The 18,720-nt window shown below is 36.6% G+C and overlaps 1 protein-coding gene across 9 annotated transcripts in view; it reads left to right on the top strand.

Moving 5' to 3' along the window:
* The window catches only part of LOC119527911 (protein DDI1 homolog 2), a 43,212-nt gene extending 25,232 nt beyond the window's left edge, over nt 1-17,980 (top strand). For 3 of the 9 annotated variants that reach the window (XM_037828435.1, XM_037828436.1, XM_037828437.1), the window contains 3 exons: nt 8,910-9,013; nt 10,457-10,646; nt 15,536-17,980. In XM_037828435.1, coding sequence (XP_037684363.1) covers nt 8,910-9,013; nt 10,457-10,646; nt 15,536-17,430 — 2,189 coding nt within the window. In that variant the 3' untranslated portion in view covers nt 17,431-17,980. Of the gene's footprint in view, nt 1-8,909; nt 9,014-10,456; nt 11,840-11,976; nt 12,955-15,535 lie in introns of those variants that run through there. The other 6 variants (XM_037828442.1, XM_037828440.1, XM_037828443.1 and 3 more) reach the window with 6 other exon arrangements.
* Nucleotides 17,981-18,720: the final 740 nt, after the last annotated feature.

Raw genomic sequence — 18,720 nt, 5'->3', positions numbered from 1 at the left:
TCCTCCCTCTCCTTACCCCAGGACCACTATTCTGCTTTCTATCTGCTTATTCTAAGTATTTCATGTGAGAGAAATTACTGCCTTTTTGTTTCTGGTTTATTTCATTCAACATGATGTCTTCAAGGTTCATCCATGTTATAGCATGTTCCAGTACTTCTTTTTATGGCTGAATATTTTTCCATTATATGGATGTACCACATTTTGTTTATCCCTTCATCTGGCGGTGGACATTTAGGCTGCTTCCATCTTTTGGCTCTGGTGAATAATGCTGCTATGAACATTGGTGTACAGATATCTGTTCAACTCCATGCTTTCTATTTTTTTCTTTATTCTGTTGTGGTCCAAGGAGATACAGTGTATGATTTCAATATTTTTAAATTTATTGAGATTTGATTTGTGACCTAATATATTTGTGGTCCTGAAAATGTTCCATGTGTCCTTGAGAAGAATATGTACTCTGCTATTGTTGGGTGGAGTGTTCTGTATATATCCCTTAGGTCTAATTGGTTAATAGGGTTGTTCAAATTCTCTATTTCCTTATTGATCTGCTTAGCTATTCTATCTATTACTGTGAGTGTTGTCTCGAAATCTCCAGAGGTTATTGTAAACTATATATTTCTCCCTTCAATTCTGTCAATTTTTTTCTTCATATTTTAGGACTCTGTTGTGAGGTGCATGTATGTGTATAATTATCTCTTCTTACTGGATTAAGCTTTTTGTCAATATATAATATCCTTATCTCTTATACTCTTTTTGACTTCATGTCTGTTTTGTCTGAGAGTAATAGAGCCATTCTGCTCTCCTGGTTATTGTTTTCATAGAATGTTTTTTCCACTGTTTTAAGTTCAGCCTCTTTTTATGTTTGTAGCTAAAGTATGTCTTGTATAGATAGCATATAGATGGATTATGCTTTTTCATCCAATCTGCCATTCTCTGCCTTTTAATAGGGGAGTTTAATCCATTGGCATTTAAGGTAATAACTGAGAAGAGTGTACTTCTGCCTTTGGCTGTTTGTTTTCTCTTTGTCTTGTATGTTTCTGGTTTCTCAATTACTACATTGCTGCCTTTTATTGTATTTAGTTGCTTTTTTGTAGTACACTGTATTGATTCCCTTCTTCTTTCCTTTTCTGTATGCTTTTTAGTTCTTTCCTTAGTGGTTACTTTTGTAATTACAATTAACATCTTAAACTGACAACAACCTAGTTCAACTAGTATCACCCTAGTAGTATACACACTGTCTATTCCTAAGTATCTCTGACCCTTCACCATTATATTGTTCTTGTCTCAGATTACATCTCTACATTATATGCCCATTAAGATAGAGTTTAAATGTTATTGGATACATTTGCCTAAATCATATGGCGGGGGGGGGCCAGTTACAAACCAAAAGTACATAAATAACAAGATTTTATATTTACCTATGTAGTTACCTTTACAAATGAATGGTCTTTATTTCTTCTTAGAGCTTTGAATTACTGCCTAGTAATTTTTTTTTTTTTCCCGGTTAAGATACTTGGGTTTATATTTAAGGAGTAACAAAAGGATGTTTGAGATTTTTTGTCCCCTAGTATACTTTTATTTCAACCTGAGGAACTCTCTTTAGCATTTCTTTTAGGGCAGGTCTTCTGGTAATGTACTCTTTGAGCTTTTGTTTATCTGTAAATATCTTAACTTATCCTTCATTTTTGAAAAATAATTTTCAATATTGGATATAAAATTCTTGGTTGACAGTTTTTTTGTTTGTTTGTTTCCTTTAAGGCCAGTGCCACTGTCTTCTGGCCTTCATGGTTTCTGATGAGAAATCCGTGGTTAATTTTATTGGGAATTCCTTGTATGTGACAAATTGCTTCTCTCTTGCTGCTTTCAAAATCCTCTCTTTGTCTTCAGATTTTGATGGCTTGACTATACTGTGTCTTGGTGTCAGTCTCTTTGAGTCTATTCTGCTTGGAGTTCATTGAGCTTCTTGGGTATGTATATTTATGTTTTTCATCAGATTTGGGAAGTTTTCAGCCATTATTTCTTCAAATACTTTTTCTTCCCCTTTTCTTTCTTTCTTACATCCTTCTGGGACTCCGCTGATATATATTTTGGTCCACTTGATGGGGTCCCACAGGTTACTCAGACTCGATTCATTTTTCTTCATAATTCATTCTCCTCCTCACACTGGATAGTTTCAGTTGTCTTGTCTTCAAGTTCTGTGGCCCTTCTTCCTGTTCAAATCTGCTGTTGATCCATCCATCTAATGAGGTTTTCATCTCAGTAACTGCTTTACAGCTCCAGAATTTTTGTTTGGTTCCTTTTTCTAATTTCTGTCTCTTTCTTTTGTTCAGACAATGTTTTCTTAATTGCTTTTAGTTCTTTGTAAATGAATTCCTTTAGCTCATTGAACATATTTAAGACGGTTAATTTAAAGTCCTTGACTAACAGTTCCAATGTAGGACCTTCCTCAAGGATGATTTCTAGCAGATTCTTTTTTTTCCTGTGAATGGGCCATATTTTCCTGTTTCTTTGTGTATTTTGTATGTTTTTGTTGTGCCCTGGACATGCTGAGTATCATGTTGTTATAACTTTGGAAATCTAGTTCTCCCACTCCTCTGTGATTGCTGTTTTTTGTTGTTGGTGGTAGTGGTGATGAGGTCTGGTGCTGTCAATTTGTGACTTTCCCCAACTATTTTTGCTCCCAAATAGGAATAGAAAGAGAAAAAAACAAAACAGTTACTGCCTCTTTAAGACTTTTCTGCTCCTTTTGCCTGGTGGGGGTTGGAACAGTAACCCTTTCAAAGCTGGCCGTCCAGTGATCTGAAGTAGCTGATTGAAAGCCTTGATCCCTGTTCAGACAGACTATACACATCTGGATTTTGGAGTCTCTGTGTCCTTCTGGCTCGCCAACAAGCTGCACCAGGATCCCAGGCAGCATTCCCAGCTGCTGTCTACCATGCAACTGGGGGTTAGGGGACGGTAGCCACTGTAAGGAGGGTGAAATTCACCAATATTTACTGCAGTTTACCAGCCTCTTCCTCCAGGTCTTCCTAGATGCTGCAGAGAGTTCCACTGGATTCCAGAGTTTCAAAATAGTCGATCCAGACAGCTCCTGCCAGTTCACTGGTTGTTTTGGTGGAGAGACTGATTCCTGGCATTTCCTTCTCCACCATCTTCCCATAGTCCTCCCTACTAGGGTAATAGTTTAAATTTTTCTTAAAATTATTATTTCTTTAGGGTAGTTCATCTGTTCTAGCAAGCCTAATTCCTAGAAATTTAAGTACTATATTCTGTCAGAGTCATACGTGTGTATGTTTTAGCTGGTTACCCAAAAACTTCTGTTCCCTACATACTTCCATTTCTGCTCCTCAGAGGTATGCCTTTCAACTATTTTAGATGATTTCTTTTGGTACTTTCTTCCATATTTCTAAATAACATGTTTATATTTCTATTTCCTGATATGCTTATTTAAATGCTATTGAGAGGTGAGCCATCTAATTGAATGTATTGATTTTCCTTTCATGGCTAGCATTTTTTTTTCTTGTAATTAGTAGTCATCTCTCTCTCTCTCTTTTTTTTTTTTTTTTGGTCTTTTTTTTTTATGTGCTTATTCATTCCCAGACATTTCCCTAATTATGTAAATCTCCTTTCAACAATTTCAAACACATCAGGTATCCTATACATTTCATCCTATTAATGATACTTCTTCCTGGACCTTCTGTCCTACCACAACCTGGACTATTAGCTATAGGCCTGCTTCACAGCTGTCATTTTAGAATCACCCTTGACTGTGTCCTGCAGATTCCCTTCACCTAGTCCTGTGTTGAATTGCATGAATCCCATGCCTTCCTCCTTCTTGTTTTGTTCCTCAGTTTACTGGAGTGTATCTTGCAGTGACTTCCTGAGAAAGGTGCATAGAGTAAGTTGAGACCTTAAATATCAGAACGTCTTTTTTTCCCTACATTCTACAGTCTAGCTAGGTTGGAAATCTCTTTCTTTCACAATTTTGAGGCATTACCCTTTAACCTTTTACTCTAATTGTTGCTGGGGAGAAGCTGGGTGATATCTGATTCTTGATCTTGTATGTGAAAGATTTCCATCCCTGAGGCTTATAGCATCTTCTCTTTGATTTTGAAATTTCGCAACGATGTACTTCGGTGTGGATCTCTTTTCATCTACTGTGCTGGGTACTTGGTAACATTTTCATTCTGAAAACTCATGTCCTTCAGTTCTGGGGACTTTTTAAAAATTATTCTGATAATGATTTCCTCCCCTTTAGTATGTCTGTTATTCATGTAGAATAATCGTCTATCCTGTTCTTGTTCTCTAATTTTCTTTTCTCTTCCTTTCATTTTGTTCTGGTGTGTATGTGTGTTTGTTAGCAAAATTTCCTCAACTTTGTTTTCCATGCTTTCTGTTGATTTGTACTTGTTTGTCTTTCATTTTCAATGTTTTGCTCAAATGTCTGGTAATCCTCAGTGTCTGCTTAGACTAAAGAGTGTGATGCCAAAGTCTGTTTGAAAGACCACTTGGATGGGCAGCCACACTGATCGTGGTCTTCACGTAGGGTAATCTGGGGCTTGGGAGGGAGAAAAAGGCGAGAGACTCTGTAAACTTTTACTTAATCCCCCTGGTTTCCCTTCGCTGCTTGTGTTGTCCCTGTCTTTCTTCATAACCCCCTCTATTAGGAGAGCCTCTGTTTTCCCCTCTACAGAAAATAACTGTAGGTTTTCTGCTGGGGCGAAGGGAGTAGTCACCTGGGTGAGCAGAATCAGGAGGGGAACCCCAGGGCCTAAATGCACCGACATAGACTTCTAGCCAGCCTTCTTGTTTGGCCCTGCCTCTATCCCTATTTGCAGAAGTAGTTGTGACCAATTTCTATACCTCTTGGGAATTCTGTGATGTAATTTGGGCTGCTTCTCAGTTTTCCTCACTGTCATCTGCTTTCTATTTCCATAATTTTGTTTCTATTGACTCTTTCATTATTATTTTTTTTCTTCCCCAAAACCTGAAGTAAAAGAGAGGAACTTTATTTAGCAAATAGTCATAATGATATCATTTGTAAGGAAATGCAACTGCTAAACCAGTTTATGGCATCACCCTACTGCTGTGCAGGCTTGTATGTGCATGGCAGTAAAACCATCAGATATCACATTTCTGCCTTCAAAAGAAAATTCCTTGTATGTGCTCTTCAAACAACAACAGCAAAGTAAACAACAATCTTCACTTCTGTGTTTCCTTTTACATAAATGCATGAGTTCGTAAGGTCACACCAACAACCTTATTTTATTCTTACTTGTTATTGTTTTTTGCTTCCAAATGATCTCTGCAAATAAACAGGTAATTCTGTGCAGTTTTCAACAGCAATTCATGAAATGTCTTCCGGCTCACAAATGGCACTAGCTCAATTAACTGGAGACATTATCTGAGTTCATTGCAATTTAACAGGGATTTATGATGTCTGGAATTATGCAGACTTTTTGTTTCCTTTCACTCTTTGCTTTCTGTGGCAGGTGTTAAACAAAAGATGTGAAATAGTCATTTTGCTAATTCATAACAAGTTTTGGGAACAAAACACACAGTTGAGGAGACTGTTGATATGCTATCAGCTATAATCCAGGCTCTAATTCAGTTTTACACATCTGGTGTAAAATATGTCACCTCTCAGGCTTTTGAGCTGTTAGGTTTCTTCATGGTCATGTAAAGAAACAAAGAAGGAAATTCTAAAATCTTAGATTTGTTATAATAAGACTCTCACATTTCTAGAAATGACAAGTTTTAGAGGGCTTGATGAAGGAGCACAAGGCGTACTAGTATTTTCATTCTTTTCCCCTGCCTGGAGATGGGGCAAAGATCTCATTTTTGAAGTCCCTGCTAAATATTCTCCTTTTGAAAACCTGCCTCTGTCGCAAGGTAGAACTAATCAGCCCCTTTTCTGAACTCCCACTGAAATCCCAAATCACGTCTGTTCTAAACCATTGCATTACAGTTGTTCGTGCATCTCTCGCCCTCCTCAGCCCTTCCAAAAAGTATGTCCTTTGAGGATCTTCCATTACGTTTGCCTTTAATGATTTGTGACCTTAAAAAAAGAGAGACTTTATTGTAATTTCTTGGGAGTAAATAAAGATTAATACATGTGCTTAGTCCTTCAACTCTGATCAATAAGTTTTTTTTTTCTTTTTGTTTTCTTCTTCATTATCCATTTATAGATGCTTGTTATAGAGAATTTGAAAGTATGGAAATGTGAGAAGTGAAAATACCTTAAATCCCTTCAGTAAGAATCAACAGTCATTAGCATGTGGGCATATCTCCTTCTAGTCTTTTTTTTCTGTGCATTTTGTTCTTGTATAAAAGGTAGTCATGTGCTCCCAGGGAGGAATGTAGACCCGGCATCGTGGGATGGAGAACATCTTCTTGACCAAAAGGGGGATGTGAAAGGAAATAAAATAAGCTTCAGTGGCAGAGAGATTCCAAAAGGAGCCAAGAGGTCACTCTGGTGGGCACTCTTACGTACAATTTAGACAACCCTTTTTAGGTTCTCAAGAATTGGGGTAGCTGGTGGTAGATACCTGAAACTATCAAACTACAACCCAGAACCCATGAATCTTGAAGACAATTGTATAAAAATGTAGCTTATGAGGGGTGACAATGGGATTGGGAAAGCCATAAGGACCACACTCCCCTTTGTCTAGTTTATGGATGGATGAGTAGAAAAATAGAGGAAGGAAACAAACAAACAGACAAAGGTACCCAGTGTTCTTTTTTACTTTAATTGCTCTTTTTCACTTTAATTATTATTCTTGTTATTTTTGTGTGTGTGCTAATGAAGGTGTCAGGGATTGATTTAGGTGATGAATGTACAACTATGTAATGGTACTGTGAACAATTGAATGTACAATTTGTTTTGTATGACTGCGTGGTATGTGAATATATCTCAATAAAATGAAGAGTTAAAAAAAAAAGGTAGTCTTGTGATGTATAGAATCTTATACTCTGCCTTTATACCTTAGTGACATTCATAACATTTCCCCCAGGTCACTAAATTTCATAAGCATGATGTAAATAAATGCATAGCATTCTGTTAGTGTGGGGTTAATAACCAACTTTCGGAATTTTTTCCCCCTAATATTTTGTCATTATAACATGGCATTGAATTTTCATGTAATTTTGTGTACATTTTGACCTAATTCTTTAACTGTGATTCCTGTAAGTGAAATTACTAAATTAAGGATCAGTAATACTTTGAGACTCCTGATATCTTTTGCTACATTGTACCCATCTGGTTTCTGCAGCACTGAATGACTATTCATCTTAATGTCCTTATACTATCATTCAGTATTACTGGTTTTTTCCCCTTTAATTTTCAGGTAAAATGTATTTTCTTATTTTAAGTTACTTTTTTTTTCACAGCAAATGATGGTTTTTTTTTAATCCATTTGCCTTTTTTTCTTTCTCTGTTTTTTTTGTAATATATTTGTGTATTTATTAATTGGATTGTGTTTATTGATTTGTGTAGCATAGGATAGATTAAATAGTACTTTACTCATACTTACCTGTAAACATTAGAACTGAGATTTGGGCAGGAATGCCACAGACTTGTTGCTTCACAGGCTGAGTTCTCAGAGTTTTCAAGTGGGTAATAAATATATGAAAAGTTGTTTAACCTCTTTATTAATTAGGGAAATACAAAATTAGATATAAGATTAGCAAAGATTGTTAAATATAATAGTTTCTAGTGTTGGTGAGATTGTGGAGCTGTGAGAACTCTCATACACTGCTGGTAATCTTGGAAAATAATTCACCATCTCCCAGCAGAGTTGAGCATACCCTTATCACTCTGTGATTCCACTTACTACAATATACCTTAGAGACACTTGGATGACACTTGGGGAGACATGTACAAGAATGTTCATGATAGTCTGGTGTGTGGCAGCAAAAACTGGAAGTAAGTCAGAAGTCCGGTAGTAGTAGTATGGATAAATCAATTGTGGTGTATTAAACCTTGTAATACTCTTAAGGGGTGATGTAAAGTGAAAGAAATCTAGCCACATGCATCTAGAAGGATGTATCAGAATTTTTTTGAGTAAAAGAAGCAAGTCATAGTTCCAAAACACAATCAAAGAAGTTATTAGAAAAATACATACAAAAACTGGTAAAAATCGTAAAGAAAAGTTGGGAATGATTAATACAAAAGCCAGAATTGAGAAGAGGCAGAGAATAAGTGGTAATAAGTAAGGCGTGCAGGGGACTCCTAGTTTTCTGTTTTTTAACCTGGGAAGTAGACGCATGGGTGTTTGTTTATTATGCTTTGAACTAACCATGCATTTTATGTATCTTCTGTTGGTAAGATATCTTTAGTAATAAGACAGTAATTTTTAAAATTTTGATGTAGAATAAGAGTGTTTGATGAAATAAGCAAGGCAGGTGGTTTCAGGCAAACACAGGCCTTGGGATTGACTCTGGTTTAGCAAGTAGGAACTTGATTATAACAGGCTATAACAAACAGATTTTCTTTTGGAGTTAATAAAAAAGGTTCAAAATGAATAGATTTTACTTATCTTTTAGAAAACGTCTTGTGAATGTGTAGGAAATAAGTAGTTAATATTGGATTTTTTTTTTTTTTTTTTTTTTTTCATCTTTTAATGCTTGCTTTCCCCACCAGCTGAGCATGTGTCCTAAGGGCATGTGTTAAGCCAGGCATCCTGGGTAGTAGTTCTGCCAGATTCACTTTATGAGATCAGGTGGTGCCTTCATTGGCTTTTAAACTATTAGTTGGTCTCACTGGATTTTCATGCTTACCTGTTTGCATGGTTTGCATCTGCTTTGACTGATTGCAGAGGGCAGGACAGAATGATTGATATACCTCCAAAGCTTGCTTGGGGCTCTTGAAGCAAAACTCAGTAACCTCTGTTCTTTTTCATATGCTTTAGCTCAGGTTCAAATTGAAGGAGATTTCCTGGCATGTTCCTTCTCTATACTTGAGGAACAACCCATGGACATGCTTCTGGGACTGGACATGCTTAAACGGCATCAGGTAATATTGAGCTTCACTTTCTTTTTGCACCTTTTTTTGGAGAGGGATGTATGTTATATGGTTTGTTTGTGTTTTTTTGCATAATTTCCAACTTTTCAAACCTGGAAAGGTCCTTAATTGATTATGATGTCATACAAAGGTTGAAATTATATATCAATAGAAATAGAATCTGTTTTTGTGAAATCTGTGAATCTGTTAAATCTTGCTGTCTGTTTCAAAATTGTAATGGACAATTTTAGATTATTAATTATAATGGGCAATTTTAATTTTAGATTCTGATGATTTCAAGTAGTTTGGTGATGGATTTGTAGAGAGCTTTAGATAATACGTAATGATGATTTTACTGCAAGTGTTAGATTTAGTAAATCCTTAGTAATCCTTAATACTGGTCAAACATTACTTGGGAGGAAGACCTTCAAAATTAAGGAAGATGTGCATATGATGTTGGGAGTGAAAATGTCTAATTTAGTACAGAGGGAATGATTTGTAAATATATTAATTTGTGGTCATGTTTATATTTCTTCTCTGAAGGATAATATTTTATTTTAAGATATACCCCCCTCATTGAAAAAGCAATTAGTGTCCATGGGGCAATAAAATTTTTCACAGCAAGATTTCATATCTAGTCAGTATTTTTAAGTCACTTATACTCCTCAAAATTTTTAAATATTAAATTCCTGTAAAATAACATGGATTATATCGATATTTTAATCAAAGTACAGCATTCTAAATAGAAGGAATGAGTGCATATATATATAAATGAAACTCAGTAAAACTTAATTTATTAACTTGTTGCTATCTTTCCCCAGGGCATCCTTTTTCAGTCATGTATAGACCAGCAGTCTCCAGCTTTATAGATGTAATCCCTTATGTTTGCAACTGTCCTATATTAAGTAATTATAAAAATACACAGAAAAGGAGAGTAGCATAAATATGAAAAAATACTTTTTTAGAGATTACCTTGTATATATACCACTTTAGAGACTACTGGTTTAAAGTTTAAATATTAAGTTGTAGTTTACATGATAAGTGGAAGAAGCAAATTGAAAAGCTTTGTAAATTCACTGGTCTCAATTTTGTGAGAAAAAAATCGTATTTCTAAAAGATGGAGTTACTGATTTTGTTTGGCATTTTTCTAAATTTTGTACAATGAACATGTATTAAATTTATGATCAGAAATGAAAATATCTGTTAAAGACAAATTAAACTATATCCTCTAAAGCTTATTCTACTATAAATTTTAATATTAAAAAAATTCAAAACTAACAGTATCACTTGGTTACTGTCTTAATACTTTTAGATAAAGTAGTTTTGTTTTGTTTTTTTTTCACTTTCTCCCTGTCAGTGTTGCTCTATGTGAATGGTATAATAAATTCAGGATCATAATAATTTTTGCATGGCATTTTATATGCTATCATCTTTCTTTGATTTCTTCCATCTAAGTGTTCCATTGACCTCAAAAAAAATGTACTCGTGATCGGCACCACGGGCTCACAGACCACCTTCCTCCCTGAAGGAGAACTACCAGAGTGTGCCAGGTTGGCATATGGTGCCGGGCGAGAAGAGATGCGGCCAGAAGATATCGCAGACCAAGAATTAGCAGAAGCCCTTCAAAAATCTGTAGAGGATGCAGGTATTTGGAATGGCTGCACTCTTGGGTAAAACCTGTGTTATTGGTGGTTGAGCCAGGAATGCACACTTCAGAAGGGGGTAAACAGTAATCAGTCTCGTCCAGTGGTAGGTATGTTCTTTGTTTGTCCTCTTACCTCCTCTCCTGTTTCTTAATGCAATAAAGAAAAACCTTATAACATCAAGAGACTACAATCCATTGCTGTGAGCAAAATAGATTGGGAGTTATTCGCTTAGGCACATTTTGATAGACTCTTTTCCTAACAATCATGTTTTTTTCCTAAAGAAAGTTATCTAAAGACAGTAAGCACACACTTCCTTTTGAGTTCAGCAGTATTTCCTTGAAAATTTCTTTCCTTCTTTTAGACCCATTTATTTAAAGGATAGCAGCCTTAACCTTTTTAATATTTACTGAAAATGCACCAAAGACAGACGAACCAACAGTAAGAAGGAAGCATAATTGAACATTAATCAAAATGCAGTGTTTTTGCTATTAGTGAGATCACAGTACTGCATCATTGGGCCATTTTAGAACAGTATAAACTTGAAATTAAGCTACTTATACATTGTTTTAAGTCTTGATTGTTATGGCCTGTTTAAAGCTAAAGACTAAGCCAAGTTTTCTGGATAAAATGGAGCAACCTCCATGAATAACTTTCCCCCCATCTGTTACAGAATGGAGACTCTGGGATGCATTTTCTAGAAGCTGAAAATAATTTAACTTCTAAGTTTGGGTTATTTTAAAGTCTTGAGCTGGAATTACTCATCATCAGTATGACTAACATCACACATTGCTTTTTTCTGCTAGAATAAAAGGTATTAGAGTTACAGGTTCAGGGAATATCTTTCTTCTAAAGATAAAAGAGATATGGTCTTTAAAAATAAGCAGCCAGGTTTTACCTTTGTTTGTTACTGGAGAACATCCATTCTTGACACCCTGTAGAATGGGCACGGACAGCTTTGGGTGTTTTAAGCTGACCTTGTTCAGAATCTACTCCACCACCTTTTGGCTCAGTTTTATATATGAAGTACAGTTTTGGTTGTGACTTAAGTATTTGGTAGGAAGAGACAAATTCTGAACAACCAGACAGGGAGAAACTAATTTAATAGTTCTAATCTTTGCAAGGTAAGGTAAGCTTGAGTAAGTTTGATGTAGCTATTTACAAGGTTTTACTACCTCTCCTCATCCCCCCACCCCCCCTTTTTTTTTGCAATTTGTCATCTTAATCCTAATACTTTGTGTTAATAAAACAAGGATATATGCCCATTGGGGGAGACTTCCATCCCCACCCCCACCCCCCCATAGTCTTGGTGCTTTTATTTGAGAACCACTAGCTGATGTTAGTAATATTTTCTAACATTTATCTTCTTTGGGTAATTACCTCCTTTCAATAAAAAGTTTAGGTGATTAAATTAGATATTTTCAGGCTCAGTGAAGGGGTGTACCAGTTTTAAAGGATTAAAAGGAAGTCGCTTTTTCCCCACGTGACCTTTTCTTACTGAGATGTATGGCTTGGGTTAATTTTTGAAATATATAAATAGTGAAATAACTCTACACTGTCAGGTCTTATTTGTTGGGAACCTTGACTTTCAGTATCATCAGAATAAAAACTCTGGACCTAGTAGGTGGAAGTATTTTCCCGAAAGCTGTTTCTTTAGTGGATACTTTACATCAAAGTGTCTTTATCTTTTCTATAAATTGAAAAATAATTCAGAAAGGAGCTGTATTTGAAATGTTTTCTAAAAACTGCTTAAAATGTAAAGAAGATAAAAACAGGATAAAAAAGATAAGCCAGGATAGAATTTAATCAGGTTTGGTGGGTTTTCTTTTAAAAATAAATCTGAATCGAGAAAAAAAGTTGGAAAATAACTGCTACATGTGTTCATTCACCTTTACTCCATAAGAATATTTTCATATCACGTAATTCTGTCTGGTAGGTCTACTGAGGCCCTTTTTTCACCTGTCTTACGTGTTTGCCCATGAATTCTCTGTGTTGTAGGTGTGTAAAATTAATTTCTTTCCAAGTTCTATTGAAATCTGTTGAAGTTGACACATTGCTTTATGTACGGTGAGAGAATTGAAGCAACTGACAAACCTTTTGATGTCCAAACTGCAGAAACATTCCTCAACTTCGATTCCATCAGTTGCTGATTTTAAAGATGGCAAAGGAATGGAGACTATAACCCTGCATGCTCTGTGGTTTGCATTGTTAACCCAAGTTTGCTTGTCTGTTTCCTAATTCAAACAGAGCGTCAGAAGCCATGATGCATGTAGTGTGTGTGTACTGCAGCTGGAGTGGGCCCCAGACCAGGTATTTATAGACACCACGTTAAGCCTTCCATCTAGTCATCATCTGTGGTCGGAAAGTCTCTGTACATGCAGCAGTTTGGAAATTTAGCTTCTGCCACTCACCATTTCACCTTGTTTAATCTGATTACAATTAGCCTGTATATATATTTGTATGTTGGCAAACATACATATGTAAGTATAATTTCCTTTTTAAAATTTTATCCATTATTAGATCATTTCAAGGGAAAAAAATCCCAGTAAAAAGAGTTCCTGTTATCCTTATTACATCTCACCATTATGAATAGCGAATCAAGAATATTGGCACCATAGCATTTTGTTGTTGGAGATAACTGTGCTGCTATGAGTTGGACTGATGAAACCAAGTAGTCACATTACTACCCATGACTACTTGGAGTTGTATAGGGGCAGAAATTTCCATTCTATTGAAAGACAAGGAGGACATGTGACTTGTCCATGGTCATAGAGTCAGTTGCATAGACTAACTTATGTTTTATCCCAACAACAAGAACTGGGACTTTGCTCTTCCCTCTCTCCCTGGCCTGACAGTTTTTCCACAGGAAGCATTTTGCTTCTGTTTCCGTGTGGTGTAAATATGGTCAATGTCAGCCCAAGTATATTGGCTGATCTATCAAGAGGAGGAAAGGTGGTCTTTTAAAACTGTCCACCTAAGACTTCATAGAGGCTTGCAGGCTGGTTGTAATTAGATACATAGCATTTAATTTCTTTCTTTTTCTTTTTTTTCCTTGTAAGGATGGGTTAAAAGCAGGCATAGTTTAATTATTTTTAATATCCGTTACCCTCATCCTCTTCTCCAATTATCCTGTAGTGTTGACTCGGTCCTCCCCCACATTTAGAACTTAGGCCAGTGAAACTGACCATCTCAGCTACAGGAGGACTATTTGCTGTTTTCATAGTGAGTACAAAATCCACGGAGGCCATGTTCACCTTGACCACACCTGGTTGCTTTAAACTGACATGTGAATGCCGGAGGCCATTAGCAGGCCCTGCTGTGTTGCTAATGTGGCTATTTCACTGTGATGCATTTTTTTGTGAGTATCAGCTTAAAAGTTAACCTCTTTGGAAGTCAGCTTTAGGGATTGGTAAATAAAACAAACTATGTCTAGACTCTAATGGCTATGGTTTAAACTAAGATAAGTGCTGTTTTCTTATTTACCCCTGAACTAAAAGTAAGGTAAGATTGCTTCACAAAAAGTCAATAACTTCCTAACATAGTGCTTTATCTTTTCATGCTGTTAACTAGTGTTTGGTTGGAATGATTTGGAGCCTTTTGAATCTTAACTGCGTTGCTTCATGACTGCCTAAGTCAAGATTATGCCCCATGTTGGATGTTAACATTCAGCACAAAGCATTTGAGTTGCGTGTGACCTAATAGAGTCTACTGGGAAATCATTTTTGCTACCAGCCTTGACTTATTCATTGAATATCTTATAAGTGCATAGAGGGCAACTTTTAACTGGATTGATGGAAAAATGGAAAGATATAACTGATGTTTAATGACATCATTATGATATTTACACTGAGCTAGTGTTTACACCTGCCATCTTGTATGAGTAGTGGTCAGTAAGTTGCAATGAATTGAAATAGTCATTGCCTATTGAATACCTCTTATGAACTGTATACCTTTTATGAACTGTCTCTTTCTGCTGCCCCCACCTTCCCTTGTTCTTAAAGTGCCTAAATGTTCTTTCTTAGTGTTCTTTCTTAATGTGATAAAGTAACTGATAATCCTTTTAAAGTTGCATTACTTGGTAGGATGATGATTGAGATTTAATCTGTTTGATCTTTAGCTTACTTTTGTTCTCTAAGTCACATGCAATTTTATCATGATTTGGGAGAAGCCTGGTTTGAAATTATTAAAATAAATAGAATGTTTGCATGTCTTGCATGTCTGTCTTCTAGAGGCCCTGAGCATTACATTCTTATATCTCTTTATAATTCCTTTTCTCTCCAGGTATACCTGATTTTAGACTTCTCATTTATAACCTCATTATTCACATTTGAAACATGAAAAGTACTTTGGCATGAGAATCATTCTAGTGAAGAGATTCTCTCAAAATTTACAATGTGCTTAAGAATCACCTGAGTTTATTGAAAAGACAGATTAATGGGTTTATTCCCAAGAATGATGCCCAGAATCTGTACGCTTCACAAGCATCTCAGGTGATTTTAGAGCAAATGATGGAGAAAACACACTTGGAGAAACATTACTTAGAGTTCCAAATCCATGGGGAATAAAGATACATAAGTGTCCTTCATTCCTGAGCACTAACCTAGCCAGTATGTGGGTTTATAATTGTACCTGAACAATTATTTTGAATTAAATATTAAGTGTTTTATTAAGAACATGCCTACCTTTTATTCCAGTGTTGTAATGTTGAATGGTCCATCACAATGAGAATGGTTCTTGCATTTTTTTAACCATGTCTACAAGTATAAGACAAACCTGAAGCTTTAAGGACCTGATTTTATTCTATCCTGTTTAGATTTGTATCCCCCTGCTAATTTAGTGGCCTTTGTTACCAACTAATTAATCTTTTTCTTTTCCCTTTTGTTCCAAATAGAGAAAAGTGGTAAAGAAACTACCTCACTGGGAATGTCATCATTACCAATTTCAGATGGATGTAACCATCCAGCCCATCCTTCAGGACAAAGTCCTGAGATTGGTAATCCTACGAGTCTTACTCGCTCTGTCTCTGCTTCAGTCTGCCCTATCAAGCCCAGTGACCCAGGTAGCATTCAACCTAAAGCTGTCAAGGCTTCGAAGGCTTCAGCTGAATTCCAGATAACCTCTGAAAGGAAAGAACATTTTCCTCTACGGGATCTTTCGGATTGTGCTTCTTCAGCAGACAGTGCTCAAGCACACCAGAGTCCAGCTATGCCTTTGCAGAATTCATCAGAAGAAGCAGTTGTTGCAGACAATCTAAAGAAAATTCCTGCTGAAAAAAGCACCCAGGACCCCAAATTTCATCTCCAGACAAGATGGGAAGCTAGTTTATCCATCACAACTACTAGGTTGCACGAGTCACAGATGTTTCCAGGTGAAAATGGTGAGCATCCAGAGTATCAGAATCTGATTCAAGTTAATGGACTGCAGCAGTGCGAAGAACCAAGGAATGAACAGCATGACGTTGCACAACAGAATGTTCCACATGACCGAGGACATCTGTTTAACACAGGGGACCTTGAACTTCTTGGAGAAAGTCAACAGAACCAACAAAAAATTGTTGATTTAGAAGCTGAGATGAAAGGAGACAGGCTACAGCAGAATGTGGACCTTCCAGGTATAGAGAAAAATAATCCACCTTCAGGATGCTTGGGCTGCTCAAATTCAGAAACACTTATGGAAGTAGATATAGTTGAACAATCCCTAGTTGATGGGCTTAAGTCAGCAGATAGTCAGAATGCCAAGGTTAACACTGGTGCAACTGAACTCACCTTGGATAATCCGTTGATGGAAATAGAAGCATCAAAATGTGACCCTTCATCTGAAAGTTTAAGTAATTCCATTTTCACTCAGGATTTACAGCTCCCAGACAGTAATGTTGAAATGTCTGGAACAAATAAAAAATATGGCAATTGCTCCCCCTCTTTAAGCATCTGTGGCAATTGCCAGCCATCTGTGGAGTCAACAGAGGAATCTTGTTCATCTATAACAGCAGCCTTGAAGGAACTTCATGAACTTTTGGTCATTAGTAATAAACCAGGTTCAGAAAATACATCTGAAGAAGTTCTCTGTCAATCAGAAACAGTAGCTGAGGGCCAAACAGGTATTAAAAGCCTTTCTGAAAGATGGATCCAAAATGAGCATCTTACACCTATTCAGAATGAACAGTGTCCACAAGTCTCCCTTCATCAAGCCGTACATGTATCAGTGAAAACAGAAAAATTAACAGGTACTTCACATGGTGCTGAAATAGAAGATATAGAAAATATTAACTATAGGGGCACTGGTGATGGCATGTCAACTGATAAAGAAAATGTCCCCAAGTCTAGGGAGTCAATAAATGAGAGCGGTTCTGTCACTGCAACCACAGCTAAAATGTCTGATCAGCTACATTGCACCTTAGGTGCAGAAATTTCGCCCAGACTTTTAGCAGGTGAGGAAGATGCACTCAATCAGACTTCTGAGCAAACTAAGTCCTTGCCATCCAGTTTCATATTGGTTAAAGACTTGAGTCAGGGCATACAGAATCCAATGACAGACAGACCTGTAACCAGAGAAAATGTCTGTCCTGAAGCGGCAAGGCCATTCCTTGAATTTGAACCACCTATCAGCCATCCATCATCAAATCCCTCCATTCTTCCACCATTAATTTTTCCTGCTGCAGACATTGACCGGATTCTCCGTGCAGGCTTTACTTTGCAGGAAGCTCTTGGGGCTTTGCATCGAGTTGGTGGAAATGCAGACCTTGCTCTTCTTGTTTTGTTAGCAAAGAACATTGTAGTTCCTACATAACCATGGAAAGGTGGGCTAGACCATACTCCATTCCCTTAAGAAAAGCTGTAGACATACACGTGCACATACACACACACACACACACACACACACACACACACACGGTATATGTAGAAACCTGCAAGCAGAATGTTGAGCCAGATTTTTTTTTAAGATTTTTTTCAGCCAAAGTAATTTGTGATCTCTTGTCAGATAAATTTATCTATTCTAATTGTTAAAATTTGGGCCTTTTTAAATGTATTGGCAGTATGTGCATACAAAAGCTTTTTATTCTCATTAAGATGATGATTCTGGAATAAAATTGATAGTTTTGTGTATGGCATACCATTTTAGAATAAGAGTGAAAAATCCCACCACCCATGCAGCTAAAAGTGGATCAACTTAACACTGGCTGTGTGTCTATGCTATAGGCAAGGTATGGCTTGTTGACTCAGTTGTCAAGTTACAAACTTCTGACCACATTAATTTGGTGTTTGGAATTATACTCAGTGCCCTATGTATTATGACTCGTCGATTATAACAGGAAATTGAAGAATAATTGAATAATATCTCCTAGAGTGGTATGTTTTTATTTGTGTGCTTAGAATATGATATTTTAATGGAATGAGTGTGATGGGGATGTTTAAAACTTGGGCTACGTTTTGCATCACAGTCTGCTGCATGGATTGCCAAATATCTTAATACGCTGGGTCGGATATTGTTGGGGAATTTATCGTTAGAGTGAAACATGGTGCTACCCAAATTAAAGAAGAAAACTAATTCCATTTATAAATGTCTTGGTGATTTTCAAGAACTGTAAGTGAAAATTAATGGCCTACACACTGGAATTTATTAGAGATTGGGTTTGCGAGCATCTGATTGATAACACCTCAACCCTTAATGACTTAACAGTGAACTTCAAGTTCAGCTAAAGGATTGATTGTCACAATTTATTTCCTTTCTAAACTCATCTACTAGGAAATCCTCACACTCCCAGTTTTAAACTGTGAACTGAGTGAAATATTGTGTGATAACCTTGTCATCGGTTCATCTTTGTGCTTGTAATGGTCAGTCTATTGGGTGAGTGTCCTTCACGGCAACGGAAATAGTAATTCCAGTTTCTGACTCACGTGGCCTTGGTAGAGTTTTCCATCCCTTCTTTCCTCAGGAGTTTCTTTCTTAAGCAAGATTCATCACATTTGTGCTTACCGTGTAGAGTTAGAGTGGGGCGTGGTATATGGGTGTATTTATTGTGGCCTTTTATATGAGGACTGGCCCTTGGAAAGCATTGTCCTGTGGGCCCCACTGTGC

Source organism: Choloepus didactylus, chromosome 2 (assembly GCF_015220235.1).
Source record: "Choloepus didactylus isolate mChoDid1 chromosome 2, mChoDid1.pri, whole genome shotgun sequence".
NCBI lineage: Eukaryota > Metazoa > Chordata > Mammalia > Pilosa > Megalonychidae > Choloepus > Choloepus didactylus.
This window is presented reverse-complemented; position numbering and strand designations above follow the sequence as displayed.